This window comes from Andrographis paniculata, unplaced genomic scaffold (assembly GCF_009805555.1).
Source record: "Andrographis paniculata isolate CXL003 unplaced genomic scaffold, ASM980555v1 Contig61END, whole genome shotgun sequence".
Lineage (NCBI taxonomy): Eukaryota > Viridiplantae > Streptophyta > Magnoliopsida > Lamiales > Acanthaceae > Andrographis > Andrographis paniculata.
Window position 1 is genome coordinate 2531657 of NW_026137597.1, and position 23246 is coordinate 2554902.

General features: G+C 35.2%; 1 protein-coding gene and 1 non-coding gene across 2 annotated transcripts; one reads left to right on the forward strand and one right to left on the reverse strand.

The window, feature by feature from the left end:
• Positions 1-13043: 13043 nt before the first annotated feature.
• LOC127260322 (uncharacterized) lies at positions 13044-15271 on the reverse strand. The gene is made up of 3 exons (XM_051288039.1): positions 14350-15271; positions 13586-14157; positions 13044-13280 (listed from the first exon to the last, which is right to left on the reverse strand). Exons 1-3 carry the CDS (start codon positions 15269-15271, stop codon positions 13044-13046), a joined length of 1731 nt encoding a protein of 576 aa, XP_051143996.1.
• LOC127260367 (small nucleolar RNA R71) lies at positions 14994-15100 on the forward strand. The gene has a single exon (XR_007840728.1). It is a non-coding gene; the product is annotated as a small nucleolar RNA R71 (small nucleolar RNA).
• Positions 15272-23246: the final 7975 nt, after the last annotated feature.

Sequence of the window (23246 nt, forward strand, 5' to 3'; positions counted from 1 at the left end):
CATAACCTCTTCTAGGACCCCGCCCTCGGCAGTTAGATTGATTCCCAGTTCTTCCTCTTCCTCTACCTCTGAAATTTCCATCCTTTCGGTTGGTTTCACCACGAATGTTAGCCTGTGCTTGAAAGGCTTGCTCCACTGGAACAGCTTCTTTGTTTTCATTCATCCGCTGTTCATGAGCCCGTAAGGATCCAGACAATTGTTTGACTGTCATTATTGACGTATCGTTGCCTTCCTCGATAGCTGCCACAATATGTAAATCATTATCAACTATCATTAAAATACAATATCGGAGGAGATCAGGATTCGGCACTTGAATCTCACAAAATTAATTACTATAATTACATTAATAATAGAATTTAATTATATAAAATAAAGTAATTAATTTTTAAGTTTTTCAGCATACGTGTTGATTAATTACATTCAGCATATGATCCAATTTCATACAATATATATTTAAACTTCATACAAAAAATAAATGTATATTTATAAAGTGGATGAAATGAGTACATTTTTTAGGCTACTGTTAGTATGATCATTGAATATTATTCAACATGATGGTAATAATATAGATGAATAATATACTCTCTCCGTCCGCCTCCAATGGTCACATCTACCTTTTGCGTAATTGTACTTAACATTAAAAATATCCTTATATTTTTATAATTTTTTTGGTACAAATATCCTTGTATTAATATTATAAAATATTAATGGAAATATTTTTGCAAATTTTTTTCTTAATTTTTACTATATTTGATATAATAATTAATATTCAAATATCAGAAAGTAAATGAAACCTTAGAACTGGACAAATGTAGTATTAAAAGTGCATTTACTTTTTAGAATATAATTATAATACATATATCATTTTTTAATGAATTATATAATCATATGATAAAATAATTAAATATTTACTTTATTGATGTTCAAATCGATGTTTCTAGCTAAAAATACTATATATATATATATATATCTTTATTTATTCATATATTAATTTATATTCTTCTTTTTTATATCACATATTATCTTCTAATCTTTTGATTAATCTTTTACCATTTAATATTTATTGATATATTTTTAAATCATTTCATTAAACATACTTGTACCTTTTAATTATATCTTATGTTATTTTAATTTTTTTACAATTAGTAGATATCATCTATCATTAACATATTAGTACACTGCTAGAAAAATCTGATTGTGTACAAAAAAATTATTTTGAAAACTAAATAGACAAAAATAATATAGGTTTGGAATATCCTACATAATTTAAGAATATATATTATGTTGTCTCAATGACCTGGTGTAACACCCCCAGTTGGCTCATACTGGGAATGCTACTGCCACACTGCATTATGAGGTCGTCACCTCCTACTTCGGGCCCCACAATACAGTGTTAAGGTAAAAATTAACCATAAAAGCGTATTATTATATAACAAAATCAGATTTATGAATATTTACAAAACACACTCCTTAACAAGAGGTTTTTCCGGTTAAAAATTTACATATAATACAATAGATGTAAGTTCACTCACTCAGTCCGACGTTCTATATCCCGAGACGTCCCCTGTCTCGGATGTGTCATGCATACCTGAAACAAATATTTTTCTTAAAAACAGTCTAGAATTAAATTCATTTTAAGAACTAACATGAAATATATCATTTCATACCTTTTTTAAAATAAAGTCTAATTCCCGTCAATCATAAAATACGTGTCATGTCATGCCAATAGTTAAATTATGAAAGGAAAATATCAAACTCGACAACAATGCACATCCATATATAAATATATATATACATCCGCCGAAGTGAGCAGCCGGAATAACCTCGGCTCCATAATCATAGGCTCACTACATCTGTCTAAGTGAGCAGCCGGAATACCCTCGGACCCGTAATAACAAGCTCACTAGACCATCCTCAATAAATAGCCGGAAAATCATCGGCTCAAGGAAGGACCTGATAAACCCATAATAATATAACAGTCATCAGGTCACTCCCATATACCCACCATACGACTCCCACAATCAATACATGGATAGCCATTAACCACAAGACGCCCCATAGTCTATGATAGCGAAGATAGGACCCCCACTGACTAGCCCTATCCCATGTAATGTAGTAGAATCCGTGCAACCTGGAATCACCCAAGGAAAACCCGGAAACTCTACTCCTCCTCCCGCGCCCTAACGGGATCACGTTTGGAGTTTGGCATATGATTCTAAACTACCGGTAGACCTCACCGATCAGTCCAATGAGTGGAACGACACCTAACACGAATGATTAGACCAAATACGTCTCAACTACAATGGGTCTAATCCCTGAATGACCGTGCGATTAAGTCACCCAGTTGTCCGACTACTATCGTCCACTATCGCCAAAGTGTTACGGTACATCGGGGTCGAATATCCTAACCCCAGATGATGCCCTCGCCTAGCACTACCGCACACGGTGACTAAACGATAGATCCATATGACATATCCGATAAACCGTGTAATATGTGTGCAGCATGTCAAATAAGTGAATTTACCGAAAAGAGTTGGTGAGACAACTCACCTATCCTCCTTTTCATAAATTCACCAACGCGATCAAATACATATATCAAATATCATAAATCGTGAAGTCTCCCATATGCATACGCACACACATACATATAAATATACACATGCATTGACAAAATGATTCACATAATATCACATTAACATATTAATCAGAATCGCATGCAACATGCATACTTAATTTCTTAAAATTAGATTTAATTTCTTGCTGCTTACCTCTTATCAACACTCCTTAGCTTTTTCAATCTCACCCGAATCTCCTCCAATGTACACCTGTCTCATTATTTACTCAAATCAGCTGAGCTATATGCTTATTCATATGAGCTACATGCTTATTCGAAAGCTAATTTCTATAATTAGCTCGTTGAGTTTCAAACTTTTATATTTAATAGAATACGATATTCTAGCTATAAAACTTTTATACCTCATAATATTTATATCTCCCGATTATTAAATAAAAATATTTAAAGATATGAATAAACAGGCAGGTGCAGTACACTGCCGTTTTCAATTCGACTCGGATCGATACGAAATTCTCAGAATATAATGCTAGGACTACAAATAGGCTATTAGCTAAAAAAATTCGTCGATTAAATAGCCAAATAGTCAGTTATGAATTTTTGAAGAATTTCTAATTTAATATCCTCAATATCGAAATTCATATTAAAATCTATAATTAAATTCTACGTATAACAAGAAATATAATACCGCAATCGAAATCGAAATGCTAAATCTTTCTCCTGCGTTTCTTCTGCTTCAGCCTTCCTTCACAGGTAAGGTTTGCTTATTTGTTTTATATATATATATAGTTATAGTATTATTATATATTATATTATATTATATTATTATTATTAACGTTACTATTATTATTATTATTATTATTATTATTATTATTATTATTATATCTTCATCATCACCTTCAATATTACTATATATATTATATTTTATATTTATACGTTTAATCGTCCCTATAATTATAATCAATATACAAAATAAGAATAAAATTTATTCCAAAATATTAATTTTTTGATCCCAAAATATTATAAAAATATTTATTTGCTATAATAATATTATTTTATATACTTCAAAATCAGGCATTATACCTGATGGTGTAAGAAGTGAACTTGTGACTATGAGATCATGGGTTCAAACTCCGAGTGTGACTTGCCTTGTCGGCCTAGTCGGTGCAAAAATCTACATTCAAAAGAAGATATAATAAATAAGTATCAAGTGGTGTTACCTCTCAAAATGGTACATCACATACTTTGTCCAGTGCATTACATAGTTATATTTGAGTGTGTGATTTTATCGGTCTATAATACTTTTCGTATGATTTCGAGTACTTTTTTTATTTGTATTTTGATTTAAATAGTAGTTCATATGATATTTTGTGAGAGTAAATAATATATTTTTTTATTGCAAAGTGCGGATTGAATCATTTTTTTATTTAAAATAAAAAAACACAAATAAAATATATTAATTATAAAAAATTAAAATAATATATATAAAATGAATATAAAAATATCATACTAATAAAGTAATTAAATAATGTATAAAGAAATGTATTTATAAATATATAGGAAATAAATATATTAAATTATAAGAGATTGACTATTTAGATAATATAACAAAATAAAGAAGAATTTAAAATAAATTTAAAATATAAATAACTTATATATATATCCAACATTCTACAACCATCCGTCTAATATTATATAAAAATTTGAACCGAAAAGACTAAAAATCTAGTAGAGTAGGTGTAAGCATTTCTGATTTTTTATTTTTATTTTTAAATTTGCTTTGTTTTAAAGAAACACCAAAAAACTTAATTTTCTGATTAGAGTTGTTGTATTCTCTCATGCGGGCTATTGTTTTTATTCAGATATTAGAGATTATTCCGTGATTAGGGCTTTATGAGATTCTGATCGAATTTGGGTGCGTTAATTACCGTGTTGATTATTTAGGCTCCAAAAGTATCCAATCTTTTTTTTTTATTACTGCAATTTATATTTGAGTCAAATATAGAAAAAGAAGTATATAATTTAATATATTAATTACTAATTTATTTATTATTACACTTTCCAATAAATTTATTCTATTTCATTTATTTTTAATACAATTTCTATAATTAAAAACTACATAGAAAAATCAATAATATTTATATTATTACTTAATTTAATAAATTAATATATTTTACAAATAAAATAAAAATATATAGAATATTTAATAATTTCAATTAGTTGAAATTTTTAAAAATAAAATTATAATTTACCACAAAATACAAGATAATAAATAAAAATATATTGATATTTTTGTAAGAGAAATAATTAAATTTTAAAGGCAAGTATAAAAAATTAAATAAAATTAGAGTGAAAACGCTAGCAAGATAACTTTTATAATTAGCTTTTAGGTCAATAGAATATTTTAAAAAATTAATTTAACAAATAATTAAATTATTTTTTTTTGCTGGTTAAACAAATAAAAGTTTTTCAAATTGCTAAAAGCTTTTCGAAAATCTATTTTGCAAACACCCTCAATCTATATAAAAATAAAATGGGCATCTAGAATAAATTAAAAATCTAAATAAATAAATAAATAAAAATCATATATATTTAATGTTTTAAAACCATCAGTCTTACATTATAAATATAAGTGAATTAATATGTCGAACAAGTGTTAAAGGCAGTGATTGAGAGTAAGTGCAAGTATTTATCGCATTCTTTTTTTCTTTGAAAACTTGTTTGATTTTTCTTTAGTTCACATAATTATTTTTTTTTTATGGGATTGAAATTTCACAGTAAAATTTATATGTGATAAGATTTATTGTATTTAGAATTTGGAATTCGTAAATACAATAATTATTTGGGATTTATATTTCTCAAATCCAATTTGTTTTGTAGAATAATGGAAGAATTTGGATTTTTATTTCTTCTCACTTTTTTCTTCTCACTTTTTTCTTCTCATCTATATGGTATTATTGTATACTATAATATTTATGTTGAATAATAATTATGTGAGGTATAGAGAATTGTGTAGCTAATATAAAAATAATATTTTATGTTGAATGTCACTACAAAAAACTTGAAATTTAGCTACAAAAAATTTCGTAACAAAAGGTAATAAATTCATAGCAAGCAATTTTTTGCGACGAAACTCATTTCATCGCGTATACCGCATTAGTACAGGTCTTTGGCAACAAATATGAGTTTCGTAATGAAGAATAAGTTTTTTTTGCAATGAAATTTAAGGAAAAACATATAACTATGAAAATATGATTTCGTAGCTAAAACTCTTTTGCTATAATTTTTTTTTTTTTTTTATAACAAAAAAATTTTAGCAACAAAATATGCATGATTCTTTTAACCATATGGTTTTAGTTATGAAAAATAATTTTGTAGGTAAAACTATTTTTCTATAAAAATAGAATTTTCTAGCAAATACATTTTAGCGGCGAAATTAATTTTGTACTGCATAATTTATTTTTAGCAATAAAATTTATTTTTGTTGCTACATGATACATTTTAACTACAAAAATATTTTAGAGTTAAAAATATTGTAGCTAATTAGAAACTTTTGTATTGTGTTGATGTTTTGTGAAATGATAATATATATACATATTTTATATATTGAGAATCATGTAGAAAAAAGTTTGTTGGTCAATTTTGCAAGTACTAATTTTTTTTACGTGGATATAAGAAGGAAGGCGACAAAATATGTTAGTTATGTTTGTGTGTTTGATTTGATCTCCCAATAGTACTATTAGTGTGATTTGATAGAATTATCGAAATTGAATTTATTTATTTATTTGATTTTTAATTTAAATAGTATTTCGTGTGATTTTTGGAATAGTAAATAATATATTTTTGAATATACGGGTTGAATTGTAAATTTTTTATTTAAAATAAAAAATAAAGACAAAAAATTTGAATATGTAAAACTGTTGTACACATAGCACACATGAAGGTGCTACGTAGTGAATATGTATACTTTTCATTCCTTCGCATCAAGGTTTTCGCATGTATAAATATAGGATGAGTGAAATGAAATTCACACCCCTCATTCTCTCCATTTCTCTCTCGTCAACAATATCATACATACATAAAATTTATATATACATACATACATACATACATTAACTAATATATTATATTTACAAACTACATACACACAACACATATATATTAATTAGTACTCACGTATATTATATATCATATGTTATAATATTATATACAATATATAAAATAGTGGTTAACGGTAGAAGTAATTAATATTTCTATTGACTAATCCTATAATAATATTACAACACGTAATCAGCACGATTGTGTATTTTAATTTCCGCAAAGTAATATTTTATATTTTATCTGTTTATTATGTCTAACCTTGCCAAACAAGAATTTATCTCTCTCCTCGTTTCTGGTCAAAATTATATGGCATGGGCTCGTGATGTGAAAATACATTTAGCATCAATGGGCTTGGAAAATACCATTGTCCGAGATAAAAATTCCCCGAGCCAAGATCATGCAAAGGCCATGATCTTTTTGTGCCATCACATCAATGCAGCACTGAAAATGCAATATGTCACGCTGGAATCCCCACTTGAATTGTGGGAGAGATTGAAAGAAAGATATGATCATTAGAGGCTGACATTGTTGCCAAGGGCACGAAGCGAAGGGTTTAGCCTACGACTTTAGGACTTTAAAACAGTCCAAGAATATAATTCTACAATGTTTAAAATAACATCACAGCTGCGCCACTGTGGCAAAAATATATCTAAGTCTGATATGATGGAGAAAACATTTTTCACTTTTCATGCCTCTAACATGGTTTTGCAGCAGCAGTATCGCGAAAAAGGCTTCCATAAATATTCTGAGCCGATCACCTGTCTTTTGCTGGCCGAACAAAATAATGAATTGCTGTTGAAAAATCACAAATCTCAGCCGACAAGTGCAAATCCATTTCCAGAGGCAAATACAATACAACCGGCAAATCCGATACGTGACCGTGGGCAGGTCAGAAATCAAAGAATTGATCGCGATCGAAATCAGAATCGTGGACGGGGCCGGAAAAACGTATACAGTCACAATAATTATCAAAACAGGCCTCAGTATGTGCCAAATCGGCGTTATAATGACAGAAGGCTGTACAGACCTCATCAGAGGTTCAACACCGGGAGAAACAGAAACAATGACGAGGAATGCACCCGGTGTGGAATCAAAGGTCATTAGGCCCATGTTTATCACATAACCAGTCACTTGGTTGAACTGTATCAGGCCTCAAAAGAAAGGTAGGGAAGAGTTGCTATTGAAACAAACCACGCTGCCCACGATGACACATTTGACAATGTGATGAATGAAAATATCATGCACCTGGATGCCGATGATCTTCTTAACATAGCTGATGATGTTAAATGATAAAATATTTTTGTATCTCTTTTGTTATTTTACTACTTTCTGCCCCCCCTTTTTTTGTATTACCCCCTATAATATTTGTCTATTTTGATTATGTTACTAATACATGTCTTTTATTATTTTTACCTTCTTGAAAAGATATGGATGCCAAATTTTTTGGAGCCGATGACAATATCAACCTTATTGACAATGCTACGACTCACAGCATTCTGAAAAACAAAAGTTATTTCTCCCATCTGAATATGAGAAAGACCACAATTGCTACTATTAGTAGTGCATCGAAAATGACTAAAGGCTTAGGAAAAGCTATCGTATATCTCCCACAAAGTGGATTTGAATCCTCAGCTTTTCTGGAAAGAATTCAGGGTGATAATTGTGGACTAATAGATCCCCCGTGTGGACCTTTCAAGTAATTTATGGTACTAATCGACGCGTCAACACGATGGTCACACATATGCCTATTATCTACTCGCAATCTAGCTTTCGCTAGACTACTTGCACAAATAATTAAATTGCGAGCACAATTCCTAGATCACCCAATAAACAAAATTTTTTTAGATAATGTTGGAGAGTATTCATCACATACATTTGATGATTATTGTATATCAATTGGGATTACTGTGGAACATCATGTTCCTCATGTACATACGCAAAATGGTTTGGAAAAGTACCAAATATATCTCACATGCGAATTTTTGGATGTGTTGTTTATGTTCCAATTGCGCCACCTCAACGCACGAATATGGGACCTTAAAGAAGGTTGGGTATACATGTCGGATATGAATCACCCTCGATTGCATAATATCTTGAACCAACAACGGGTGATTTATTTACTGCAAGATTTGTAAACTGTCATTTTGATGAATCTCATTTTCTGACATTAGGGGGAGATAGTAATCAACTGAAAAAAAGAAATTTCGTGGAAAACACCACTTGAATTTGATCCTCGTACGAAACATAGTGAACTTGAAGTTCAAAGAATTGTGGATTTGCAAAAAATTGCAAATCAATTGTGTGACTTTAATGATGTTGCTAGAGTTACGAAATCATATATTGCAACAGCAAATGCACCAGCTAAAATAAATATCCCAAAAGGGAAGGTGCCGAGTGCTAATGAGCATACTATCCGCGTAAAACGTGGCAGGCTGTTGGGTTCCAAGTGTCACAGACCGAAATCCGTGACCGAAGATGACCGAAAGAAGAAGCCAAAACCCGGAGGCTAGTCCGAGACTTTGTAAATAAAATTAGAACTTGTGTAGAGTAGTTGGGGGTTGGTAGATAGTTGGTGAAAAATAGTAGGTGGGGGTTGGTAGATAGTAGGTGGAAGATGGTAGGTGGAGGTTGGTAGAAGATGGTAGGTGAGGTTGGTAGATAGTTGGTGGAAGATGGTTGGTAGGGGTTGGTAGATAGTTGGTGGAAGATGATAGGTGGGGGTTGGTAGATGGTAGTTGGGAGATTATAAATTTGTATAAATAGGTGGTAGTGCTCATTTGTAAATGATCAAGTTGAGAGCAATAACACATACTTTCCCTCACTACTTCCTCTCTCTACGATTCTTGAGTGTTCTTGATCGTGTTCTTGAGTGTTCTTGAAGGTGTCCGAAGAAAGGTTGTACTAGCAACCTCTAAGTGTCCGGAAGTTGCTAGGACGCACGGAAGGTGTTCGAGGAACAACCAGGTGGTCCGTGACAGTGGTATCAGAGCTTTGTTAGAGTCTAAGTCAGTGAGGGATGGCTAGTGAAGGGTCCAACTTGACGAATATGAACGAGGGTAAAAATGATGGTGTCAATGAAGGGAAGCACCGCCGAAAATGCAAACGTTGTCCATCTGTGGATGTCATAAGCGCTTTTGATGCAAGGCTAGAGCATGTGGAAGATTTCCTCGGTAGGAATTCCGAAAGGATCGATGAGGTCGATCAACGTCTCGACGAGGTCGAGAAGGAGATGCGTGAGGATTTGACGAAGTCTGTCACAGAGGGACTAGAACAGTGTCGCGATGGGGCGGAGGAAGTGACGTGGTCACTTGGTGCCGAGATGGCCAAGCTCAAGGAGGAGGTGACAGCGTGTCGCCTTGAGTTGGCCAAACAAGATAAGGCTGGTATGATTTTGATATAGTTTAAAGATTCTGCCAGCTTCACAACCTGAGCAGCTTTTCGTTGCTTGGCTTCCTTTCGTAGCTTTCGCTCAACCTTCTCGATCTCAAGATTAAATATCAGTTCACCTGTACGAGAAGAACGGGGCATAAACAAGAGGATAAATTAAAATAACACAAAAGAGTAAAACAAAGCGCCAATCCCCGGCAACGGCGCCAAAAATTGAACTGTCGCGCGGTTAATCAAATATTTCACCTACTCCGTGATCACAATTTAATGTAATATAGGGGAAGGGATCGTCTCCACAGGGATTGTGTGATTCACTCTTTCGTGTTCTAATGCAGTAAATAAAGGGAGATTTTTCTTTTATTATCTAATTAAAATAAAATAACAAAGCAATTAAATTAAAGGGGAACTGACTATAAGGGGATGCCTGGCTCAAGGGATGATGCAGTTATGACACTTGTGTTCTATCATTAATTCAATAAAATTAATTCTTATTAAAGTATCAATAAATTGGTTATAGTTATCAACAAGCTCTGACAACCAATTTTTCCTTACAGTGTAGGTAATTAAAGTATGACCGTTCTAATTAAGCAAATAAACCTAGGTGTGCCCATAAGAATATTGCCTAACCGCATTCCAATCTAGAAAAACCCAATTCAAAACAATTACTACTTAAGAGGAGCAATTAGATTTGATTGTCTAACCCCCGGGAAGGAACTATTCAACCCGGTTGTCACCTATTCAAGTGCGAATACAATTACGGATATCCTACTTGAATTGACTTTAGATTATCAAACTAATTTAAATATCGGTACCAAAATATTCAATCAATCTAACAATCATAAACGCTATTCTCAGAATTAGACAAATATTGATAATCAAAAAGAACTTTTATAAAGAAAATCAAGAATCTCCAAAAAAAAAGAACCAAAACATTATCACCCCTCAAACCAGAAAAGTATCTACTCCATAATTAAATAACAAAGAACAAAAGAGAAAGATGAAGTCATAGTGGGAGGGGAAATCTTCTCTGTCGATTTGCTCCTGCGCGATCTATGGATCTGTCAGTCTCCTGCTCCTGTGCGTATCTGCCATAGCCGTTCTCCCCCTTTTGAAACGTGTGATCCCTCCTTTTATTTAATGTTTGCCCTAATTATTTTGTAGATGGGCTTTTGGGCCTTTAATTAATTTTATTTCTTTTTTCTGCCAATTATGCCAAATTTAATATTTGTCCTCTGCACACAGCAAATAAAAAATTCACATATAAATTAGGTAGAATCCAATCAAAATCACCAAATTATCGCATATGATATGAATATAAAACGCATGCGATTTCTAACTATCAATTCTCCCCACACCTAGATCATGCTTGCCCTCAAGCATAAATTCGAAATAAGCCAAAGAAATCGCAGGCAACTCGATATGACAAGAGGATCCAACACAACCAATTCAATCCGACTTTTAACACATCAAGCCAAGTTAACCTCACAAGATTAAGTGTTTTCTCACATGCTCTCTGAAGGAATTAAATGTATAATTGGCTCAACACTCAGGTAGTGCACCAAAAGATTATCCTATAGGCTTGAGTAAAAATCAAATTTCCCTTACTTAAAATATTCGAATCTAGCATAAAGAATCAAAGGGACTTTCAATAAGGGTTGTAACGGGGCTTATGGTCGGGGTAGGAAAAAGGATATACAAGGGCTAAAATATGTCATAAAACAACACAATAAGAACACGATGCTAGCACATGAAGAACAAATCGGCATAAACAATCAAATCCTTACTCTATTCACTACCAAAACTTTAATAATGAACTTAAATGAAAATACTTTATTAAGATAATTATTATTATTTTTATTTTTATTTTTTTTTGTTTCTTCTTTTTTTTTTCGTTTTTTTTTAATTTTTATTTCTTTTTTTTTTATTTTTGAATTTTTTTTATATATATATATACCTACACTACCCACAGTTATTCCTTCATCCTATAACTTATTCGTACCCAAAGTTCGTTTCTAACTAGTGCCGAAGAAATAAAGTGCATCACAACATGGACTTAAAGTAATTCTTTCTAACATAGGGTTCAAATTGGAGAAGGCTCAATCGAAAGAAGGGTATGAGGCTAAAAAAACAGTTTATTATAAAAGAAAAAATAGGCTAAGAAGGCTCAAATGGGCTAACTAGGGGAATATATTGTGCTGGGTAATAAAGAAAGGCTTAATGGGTTACCTAATGCCCTTATCGTTTTCAAAACGCAAGACCCGATAGTTGTAAGTTTAAAATGCATAATCACTCAAGTTCTAGGTCATCTAATTGAGCACTACAAATCACACATGAAAAAAAAATTTTCCAAAAGCTTGAATATATGCAATTTATTTTCTACTGTGACTTTTGGAACATAGGCTCAAATTTTCACAGGGTTCAAACGTCGACTTGACTCAACATTTCACCAATCAAATCTCATTAGTCATGCAAAACTAACCTATCACACAAATCACCTTTGACTCACTTCAAACTAATCTAAAAAATATGCGAAAAGACAGCAAATCAGGCATAAAAATAGCACAAAATCTCTCCCCACACCTAAAGTATGCATTGTCCTCAATGTAAAGAAAGCAATAAAAGAAGAGAGGAACTTCCCTGGAGTCCATAGGGGGTGTAGTAGTTGGGAGGTTTTTTAACACTTCTTCATTTGATCGTGATTTTTAGGGAGGCTTGAAGTTCTCCTGAGTCCTGCGAAAACAACTAACCAACGCAAGCCATTTAGAGGAGCGGATGTGGTGATCGGTGATGACTGAGCAGGGAAGGAAGAAGTCGACGGCGCCGGAGGTTGGAGGTGGCGACTAAACCAAACAAAACTATCAAAAGTGTTATTAGCAATTATATAATAAAAATAAATAAAATTAAAGAAATCAATTAAATGATTTTGGGTTGTCTCCCAAAAAGCGCTTTTCTTTATAGCCTTTGAGCTAGACTTCGCCTCGCATCAATTCTGAACATCGAAATTGGCAACGGGTGCCAACTTTATAGGATCAAGTGAGGGTCCCTCATGGTATAATTTGAAGCGATGTCTATTGGCCACACACTTTTTCTTCGGCTTAGAATTTTGATTCTCCTTATGATATTTTTTTGCTGCCAGCAATGGTGATCCCTTGGGAATCCATCTCCACATTTCGACAATCTTTTTTCTTTTCTTACTCTCTCCAGTTGCTCTTTTCTCTAACTGTTTTGTCACAAAGTTCTTCGTTTATTCTTATTACCAACTTCACAAGTTTCCTGCACCACACAATTAATAACATTAATTGCATATAACGATTCAGATTCAACGGGACATTTGACGCGATTAAAAATATTGAAATGAAATTCTTCTCCATCAAACTCCAAGTTGAGTGTGCCCTTTTTAACATCTATTTTTGTTCCTGCAGTGCACATAAAAGGTCTTTCTAACAAAAGAGGCGGTGGATTAGAGCAATGCGCATCATGCATATCCAGAATATAAAAATCAACAGGAAAAATCAATTCATTCACTTGAACTAGTACATCTTCTATCATACCATCGGGATAAGAATGGGTTCGATCACCAAGTTGAATAATAATTCCTGTTTCTTTTAGAGGCCCTAGATTTAAAGAGTCGTATATTGATCGAGGCATGACATTAATAGCAGCTCCTAGATCTAGCATAGCCTTAGTTATCTCAGTTTTTCCAATCTTACAAGGGATAGAAAACATACCTGGATCACCTGTTTTAGGTGGTACCTTTCTTTTGATAACAGCAGAAATGTTCTCACCCGCTATAATATGCTCGTCCCCTCGCAATTTTCTTTTGTTGGTGCACAGTTCTTTCAAAAACTTTGCGTACTTGGGGATTTGGTTGATAGCTTCCAGGAGCGGGATATTAAGTTCCACCTTCTTGAATATTTCCATCATCTTTTTTCGTTTGTTTGCCTTTTGTGGTTTCTTCAACCTGTCAGGAAAATGAGCTGATTTAGTCTCAGTAGGAGGAATAGAGTTAGGAAATACCTTTTCGTGAAGTTCAACTTCTTTTTCATTCTCCATCTCAATCTGATCCTCATTCTGTTCCTTTGAGATAGGAGGTGGACCTTCCAATTTTTTTCCGCTACGAAGAGTTATAACACTCGTATTCTTTGGATTAGACCGGGAAGAACATTCAATATTCGTATCACTGCAGATAGTGATGGCGCTGACATTTGCTGGATTTGGCTCAAGCTGAGCAGGCCACTTTCCTCTTTCACGTAGCTATTTCACCTCCTCTGACACTTGATTGATCTGACCTTGTAATTTGTCGACATTTGACTTCATCTCTTGCTGGAATTGCAGGGTACTGGTAGCCATAGACTTCACCAAGTCTTCCAAAGATGGACCGGAGTTGCTTATGGGTGCTTGGGGCGGCTGTTGCATCTGCTGCATAGCTCCAAATGGTTGATGAGCATTACCATGTTGTGCGTTTCCATAACGCAAGTTCGGATGATCTCTCCAGCCTGGATTGTAGGTGTTGGAGTATGGAGTGTACGCTGGAGGTCTATTCATACCGTAGTTTGCAGTGTTCACATCCACTGCGCATTCTTCTTGGAGGGTCGGACAAGCATCTGTAGGGTGTCCTGCACTCGTGCATATTCCACACACCTTGACTTGGACACTTGGGTTGGATTTTTCCACGACCATCTTGCGAACGAAGCTCGTCAACTCAGAAAGTTGTTGTTGCATCGATTGGATGGCATGGTCACTGTTGTTTCCGCTCATCTGTCCAACATCTCTTGAACCAAATTGCTGCATATTTTCAGCCATCCTCGCAATAAGATCCCAAGCTTGTGCCGGTGTCTTATTCACTAAAACTCCACCACTTGCAGCATCGATAATGTTCCTGTCCATCAACGACAAACCATCATAAAAGTATTGAATCAATAATTGAGGGGGAATTTGATGTTGTGGACATTTAATGATAAGCTTATTGAATCGCTCCCAATATTCATGGAGCGTTTCACCTGATTGTTGCTTGATGCCACATATCTCCTTCCTCAGGATCGCAGCTCTGGAAGCTGGAAAGTACTTCTCCAAAAATTTCTTCTTCATGTCGTTCCACGTGTCGATGCTTCCAGGTGGGACATAGTAGAGCCAATCCTTTGCAGCATCTTTGAGTGAGAATGGGAAGGCTCTGAGTTTGATCTGTTCGTCAGTAACACCTGGTGGTTTCATGCTGGAGCACACCACGTCGAACTCTTGCAAGTGTTTATGAGGTTCTTAACCTGCAAGTCCATGAAAAGAAAGCAATAAATGAATTGATCCAGATTTCAGTTCAAAAGCAACAGTGTTATTGAGTGTTGGAAAGTTAATGCATAAGGGTTGCTGCGCCAAGTCGGGAGCAGCCAACTCCCTTAAAGTGCGGGTGTCCTCAGCCATGACAGTCTCTTGATCACTTTCAGAGTCGGTAGAGCTGGAGATTTTGAGATAGTTTAAAGATTCTGCCAGCTTCACAACCTGAGCAGCTTTTCGTTGCTTGGCTTCCTTTCGCAGCTTTCGCTCAACCTTCTCGATCTCAAGATTAAATATCAGTTCACCTGTACGAGAAGAACGGGGCATAAACAAGAGGATAAATTAAAATAACACAAAAAAGTAAAACAAAGCGCCAATCCCCGGCAACGGCGCCAAAAATTGACCTGTCGCGCATTCAATCAAATATTTCACCTACTCCGTGATCACAATTTAATGTGATATAGGGGAAGGGATCGTCTCCACAGGGATTGTGTGATTCACTCTTTCGTGTTCTAATGCAGTAAATAAAGGGAGATTTTTCTTTTATTATCTAATTAAAATAAAATAACAAAGCAATTAAATTAAAGGGGAACTGACTATAAGGGGATGCCTGGCTCAAGAGATGATGCAGTTATGGCACTTGTGTTCTATCATTAATTCAATTAAATTAATTCTTATTAAAGTATCAATAAATTGGTTATAGTTATCAACAAGCTCTGACAACCAATTTTTCCTTACAGTGTAGGTAATTAAAGTATCACCATTAACTACCCCTAATTAAGCAAATAAACCTAGGTGTGCCCATAAGAATATTGCCTAACCGCATTCCAATCTAGAAAAATTCAATTCAAAATAATTACTACCTAAGAGGAGCAATTAGATTTGATTGTCTAACCCCCGGGAAGGAACTATTCAACCCGGTTGTCACCTATTCAAGTGTGAATACAATTACGGATATCCTACTTGAATTGACTTTAGATTATCAAACTAATTTAAATATCGGTACCAAAATATTCAATCAATCTAACAATCATAAACGCTATTCTCAGAATTAGACAAATATTGATAATCAAAAAGAACTTTTATAAAGAAAATCAAGAATCTCCAAAACAAAAGAACCAAAACATTATCACCCCTCAAACCAGAAAAGTATCTACTCCATAATTAAATAACAAAGAACAAAAGAGAAAGATGAAGTCATAGTGGGAGGGGAAATCTTCTCTGTCGATTTGCTCCTGCGCGATCTATGGATCTGTCAGTCTCCTGCTCCTGTGCGTATCTGCCCTAGCCGTTCTCCCCCTTTTGAAACGTGTGATCCCTCCTTTTATTTAATGTTTGCCCTAATTATTTTGTAGATGGGCTTTTGGGCCTTTAATTAATTTTATTTCTTTTTTTTGCCAATTATGCCAAATTTAATATTTGCCCTCTGCACACAGCAAATAAACAATTCACATATAAATTAGGTAGAATCCAATCAAAATCACCCAATTATCGCATATGATATGAATATAAAACCCATTCGATTTCTAACTATCAATTCGCCCCACGACCCGAAAGAGAACGTCAAGCACCTGGGGCTGCAATGAGAGATTTCTCTGAACCGGGATTGAGGTATGAGGGTTGCTTTGTTTGTCAATCAAAAGAACATTTTGCAAGGGATTGTCCGAACCGATCAAACATTGCCGCAGTGACCGAGGACACTAACCGGATGGAAGAACGAGTGGTGTGCATGAAAGCAGAGGGTGATGGTGAAAAACATCGAGGATGGATGTACATGAATTTCGACATCAATGGGCGCTCGTACTTGTGTTTACTCAACCCGGGGGCGAATGCGAATTACATGAGCAAAGAAATAGCTCAGGAGTTGGGGTTACAATTGGTGTCAACGGAGGGTCGATTCAAGGGAGTAAATAGTGCATGGACATCTTTGACGGGAGTGGCAAAGGACGTACCGATTCAAGTCGGAGATTGGAAAGGTATGGTTAATTTCCATGTTACCCCTATTGATGATTATTTGGTGTTCTCTGCCATGAGATTTTTCGAGCAAACCAAGTTAGCAATGATACCACACGAGGACAAATACACTATTATGGATGGAAGCATGCCATGCGATATCACCGTATACCAGGAGAACAAGTTGACGCCAAAGCAACTTGAAAGAGGCTTGAGGAAAGAAGATCCAACGTTTGCGGCTATTTTTAGCAATGAGGACCTCCTTGGTGACGAGGTCGAGGAGGCCGTTACACCACCGAAGGAATTCAAGGATGTGATGCCAAATGTGTTACCGAAGGGGTTACCACCTCGACAAGCGGTAGACCCCACCATCGACTTGGTGGAAGGTGCAAAACTAGTGACTCGACTGCCACAACGGGTGTTGCCCAACGAAACAATCGAGTTGGAGAAACAAACTGGGAAACCTTTGGAAGCAAAGTTTGTTGTCCCGTCAAAGAGCTCTTTAGGTACACCGGTGTTCTTTCAACAGAAGAAGGATGAGAGTCCCCTCAAGTGTAATAACCATAGGGTGCAGAAGTTGACAATTCGAGAAGGAGATGAGTTAAAGGCGGAAATCACTACGAGTTGGAGTGTGGTAGACCATGTTGGACACTTGCGGAATGTGTTTCAAGTTATACAAGAAAATCAACTCTATGTCCGGAGAGAGTTTGAGATAGACGAGGTCGGAATCTCAGGGTACATCGTGGCTGATGGAAGAATTCAAGTGGAGTCAGAGAAGGTCAAGATGATCATAGAATGGGAGGCGCCCAAGTCAACTATGGTGAAAGACGAGAGTACCGAGAAGAGCCCATTCGAGATCATGCCCGGTTTCCAACCAATGACTTCGAGAGACTTGGTGAGGGCGTACAAAGGACCGAGTCCACGGGTGTTCCACTTTGCCAAGGGTTGGCCGGGTCGGGCGAAGGTGACGCGGCTATATTCAGAGAAATTCCAGAGATGCAAGAGGGGGGACGGAAAGCGTGGGTTTAAAAAATCCAAAGAGAGGGACTTACCGTTGCTACAATTCTACCAACATGGGTGTATACGAGAAGTGCACAAGGGGTCAACGAGACGATATGAAGGCTCTTTCCGATCATGAAGAAAGAAAGCAAGGTGAAATACAAGGTGGAGCTACCCAAGGGCTTGTCCCAACTCCACCCGGTATTCTATGTTGGTATGCTCGAGCCTGACTATACGGATGATCGGGACCCAGATCAGAATATATCGACAAGAGCACCACCCGGGATGCAGACAGCGTATGACAAAATAGCCGAGGGAATATTAATGGATGGACTAAGGTGCCACAAGAAACATCCGCCTTCGACAGAGTACTTGGTGAGATGGCGAGGCTTGCCCGAGACTAAGACAAGTTGGAAGCCGGAGGAGAAACTTTGGCAATTCAAAGACTTGGTGCATGAGTTCGAGGCATTGAGGACAATGCCTTCATTAAGTGGGGGAGAATGTCATGGACCAAAATCCGTGACCGAAGATGACCGAGAGAAGAAGCCAAAACCCGAAGGCTAGTCCGAGACTTTGTAAATAAAACTAGAACTTGTATAGAGTAGTTGGGAGTTGGTAGATAGTTGGTGAAAGATAGTAGGTAGGGGTTGGTAGATAGTAGGTGGAAGATGGTAGGTGGGGGTTAGTAGAAGATGGTAGGTGAGGTTGGCAGATAGTTGGTGGAATATGGTTGGTGGGCGTTGGTAGATAGTTGGTGAAAGATGGTAGGTGGGGGCTGGTAGATGGTAGTTAGGAGATTATGAATTTGTATAAATAAGTGGTAGTGCTCATTTGTAAATGATCAAGTTGAGAGCAATAACACATACTTTCCCTCACTACTTCCTCTCTCTACGATTCTTGAGTGTTCTTGATCCTGTTCTTGAGCGTTCTTGAAGGTTTCCAAAGAAAGGTTGTACTAGCAACCTCTAAGTGTCCGGAATTTGCTAAGCTGCACGGAAGGTGTTCGATGAACAACCAGGCGGTCCGTGACACAAGGAGAAGAATCCACGGAAGAAAAAAATTGTAAATACTGGTGAAGAGATCAACAATGATCATATACCTGCGAAGGTCAGTACAACCCCTGAAGATGTTGATACTAAAAATTCTGATGAAAGTGAGGATGAAGTTATAGAAACTTCTGTTAACTATACCACCAGTGAAAAATATTGGAACAGAAAGAAAAAAAATATTGATAACGCATTTGCATATTATGTAGCGCTCGATATAATGAAAGATGATGAGGATTATGAACCAAAATCAGTTGATAAATGCCGACAAAGAGATGATTGGGCAAAATGGAAAGACGCAATTAAGTCTGAATGGGACTCATTGAATGAACGGCAAGTATTCGGACCCATAGTCCAAACACCTGAAAATGTGAAAACAGATGGGTGTTTGTGAAAAAAAGAAATGAAAATAATTATATCACAAGATATAAGCAAGGCTTATAGCCCAGGGTTTTTTCCAGAGACCGGGCATTGACTTGAAGAAACATATTCGCCGGTCATGGATGGAATAACATTCAGGTATCTGGTGAACCTGGTTGTACACAATAGTCTTGATATTTGATTAATGGATATGATTACTGCCTATCTTTATGGCTCCTTAGACAATGATGTTTACATGATAATCCCAGAAGGGATTCACATACTTGAATCATTGAAATCAAAGCCAAAAGAATCATATTTCATCAAATTGCAAAAATCTTTGTATGGGCTTAAGCAATCAGGCCGAATGTGGTACAATTGTCTTAGCGAAAGCTTAACAAAAGAAGGTTACATAAATGACCCTATTTGTCCATGTGTTTTCATAAAGAAAAATGGGTAAGAATTTGTAATTATTGTTGTATATTTTGATGATCTCAATTTAATTGGAACTTCTGATCAAATCCAGAAAGTTGTTGAATATTTGAAAAAGGAGTTTGAGACTAGAGATTTTGGAAAAACCAAATTTTGTCTTGGTTTGAAAATTGAACACTTGGAAAGTAGAATCTTTATCCGCCAATCAAACTATACCAAAAGGGTACTGAAAATATTCATAAAGGATAAATCACATCCGCTAAGGACCCTAATGATCGTCAGAGCACTTGATCCAGCAAAGGATCCATTTAGACCAAAAGAGGAAAACGAAGAAACACTTGGCCCTGAAGTGCCATATATGAGTGCTATAGGTGCATTGATGTATCTTGCTAATAGCACCTAACCTGATATATCATTTGATGTAAATTTATTGGCAAGATTCAGCTCATCGCCTACTCAACGACATTGGAATGGGATTAAACACATTTTTCGCTATCTCCAAGGAACAATTGATCTCGGGTTATTTTACTCAAAAAATTCTCGACATGAATTGATTGGTTTTTCCGATGCAGGATATTTATCTGATTCTCATAAAGCCAAGTCTCAAATTGGCTATATATTCACTTGTGGCGAAACAGTTATCTCTTTGAGATTGATGAAACAAACTTTAACTGCCACTTCTTCAAATCATGCTGAAATATTGGCAATACATGAAGCTAGTCGAGAATGTGTTTGGTTGAGGTCAATGACTCAACATATTCTGAAAAATTGTGGGTTAATACCTGACAAGAAAATTCCCCAACTACATTGTTTGAAGATAATACGGCTTGTATAGCCCAATTGAAAGCGGGTTATATTAAAGGAGATAGAACGAAACATATTTCACCAAAATTCTTTTTTACTCATGATCTACAACAAAATGGTGAAATCAATGTCCAAAAAATTCGATCAGATAATAATTTTGCGGATATATTAACCAAGGCGTTACCGACTGCAACATTTGAAAAATTGGTAAAGAAAATTGGGATGCGTCAGTTAAGGGATCTCAAATAATGCTTAGATCAAGGGGAGCAAATTGATACAAGAATGTTGTACTCTTTTTCCTTCACTAGGATTTTTTTTGTCCAACAAGGTTTTTTCCTGGTAAGGTTTTAATGAGGCACATTCTTCGTATAAAAGCGTTTAAGGGGGAGTGTTGTACACGTAGCACACACGAAAGTGCTACGTAGTGAGTACGTATGCTTTTCATTCCTTCGCATCAAGGTTTTCGGATGTATAAATATAGGCTGAGTGAAATGAAATTCACACCCCTCATTCTCTCCATTTCTCTCTCGTCAACAATATCATACATACATAAAATTTATATATACATACATACATACATACATTAACTAATATTACATACTACATACACACAACACATATATAATTATTACTACTCAGGTATATTATATATCATATGTTATAATATTATATATAGTATATTATACAATATATAAAATAGTGGTTAGCGTAGAAGTAATTAATATTTTTATTGGTTAATCCTATTATAATATTACAACAAAAACAAACTTAATATATTAGTTAATAAAATACATAAAGAAATTGTTTATAAATATATAGTAAATATATTAAATTGTAAAATATTAACTACTTCAAATCATATAAAAAAAAATTTTAGAAAAGTTTAAGATAAATTTAAAATATAAATAATATATATATATATACAACACTTCTAGAACCATGCGCTACTGTAAAAATTTGTGAGCACAAGGAAAAAAGAGTGAGTGTGTCGACATAAAAACTCTATTTAAAAAATTGTAGAAAAATCTTACAATGAATTAAGAAGATAATGAAATAAATAAAAATATATGGAGCCCTTTTTGAACCATCCACTTAATACTATTAAAATCTTTAGGGTTATTGTACATAAGGGCTTTTTCGGAGGTTCAAAGGGTGATTGTGTGTTTTTCCATTTCCAATTGATTTGGTTGTCTCATTTTTGTTTATTTGTTTTGGTTGCTTTAGTTGTACGTATGAGAAAGGCAAAATGAGATCTTGGCAACACAATCAGGAACAAAAGGATAGTGAGCAGATCTGGCTGAGGATTGGGAAGCGACTGCTGGTCGATGGATGCAACGGTGGCGAGATAGGTGTTGGATTTGCGGATGATCAATCGATGACTACTCTAAGGTACGTTTTGTAAAAGTGATTAAGTATTTAAAGCAAATACCTTTACTGTGACAAAAAACTATGATGCATCTATCAATCGTACTATATTCATTGGATCTTGTGATTATCAAACTCCACCATCAGAAAGGAAACCTATACGGACTCTAGGGATTCTGCGGAAAGCCCTGAAGCAGGAGCAATTGTGGATGCGCGGTGGTGGGAAGGCATGCTAATTTGATGATAGTTGGATCTAAAGTGAAATTTTCCAATGCTACCTTGTTCCGTGCTGTCCAAATATAATAAAGAGTCGCGGCAAGGATGATTTGTAGCATGATTTTCAAACCGATTGTTTTTATCCAGTCTTCTGTTTCCTCAATCGAGTCCAGCTCCCTTGGTGCCTAAAGTCATTTGCATATTTTTGTCCAAACTTTTGTCAAGAAGGAGCAATGGATGAACATGTGGTGGGTCGTTTCCAGGTCTTCCTTGCAGAGCAGAGCACACAAAGAGGATAGAGCCATGGATTAAATCCCCCTTCCCTCTTTTCACATACTTTGTCTTGTTTTGTGATTAGGATTTTTCTGTTTCATCTGTTGGGTGTGACGTTTTATATGAAAATTGTTGATATTTTTGGCCCAACCTAATCCGTGACCCATTTTCCCACATGCAAGCCAAACACTTGTAACTTCGATCGTATTCTATTAGCCCTGACCTGCATCAATATATAATTCCTCCCTCTTCCATTTTTTGTGTACGTAAAATTCGATTCTATTTTGAGTGTTCATCCTCTTCATCCATTTTTTCTTTCATTGGTTTTTAGGTGGTTTTCTATTTTATTGTTAGTTACTATCGTTCTCTTCATCAATCTTTCGTGAGACTTCATCTTCATGAGTTGTGAGTGTTCGAAACATTAGTTGTCGATTAGTTGAGTTAGGTTTCTAATAGTTTGAAGCCGTTGG

Coding starts and splice junctions, on each gene's coding strand:
- LOC127260322 (XM_051288039.1), bottom strand. CDS start 15,271: ATGAAACCACCAGGTGTTACTGACGAACAGATCAAACTCAGAGCCTTC. Junction 14,158..14,349: donor AAATGTCGACAAATTACAAG/GTCAGATCAATC, acceptor AAAAATTGGAAG/GTCCACCTCCTATCTCAAAG. Junction 13,281..13,585: donor TAGAAGATGTACTAGTTCAA/GTGAATGAATTG, acceptor GTGACAAAACAG/TTAGAGAAAAGAGCAACTGG.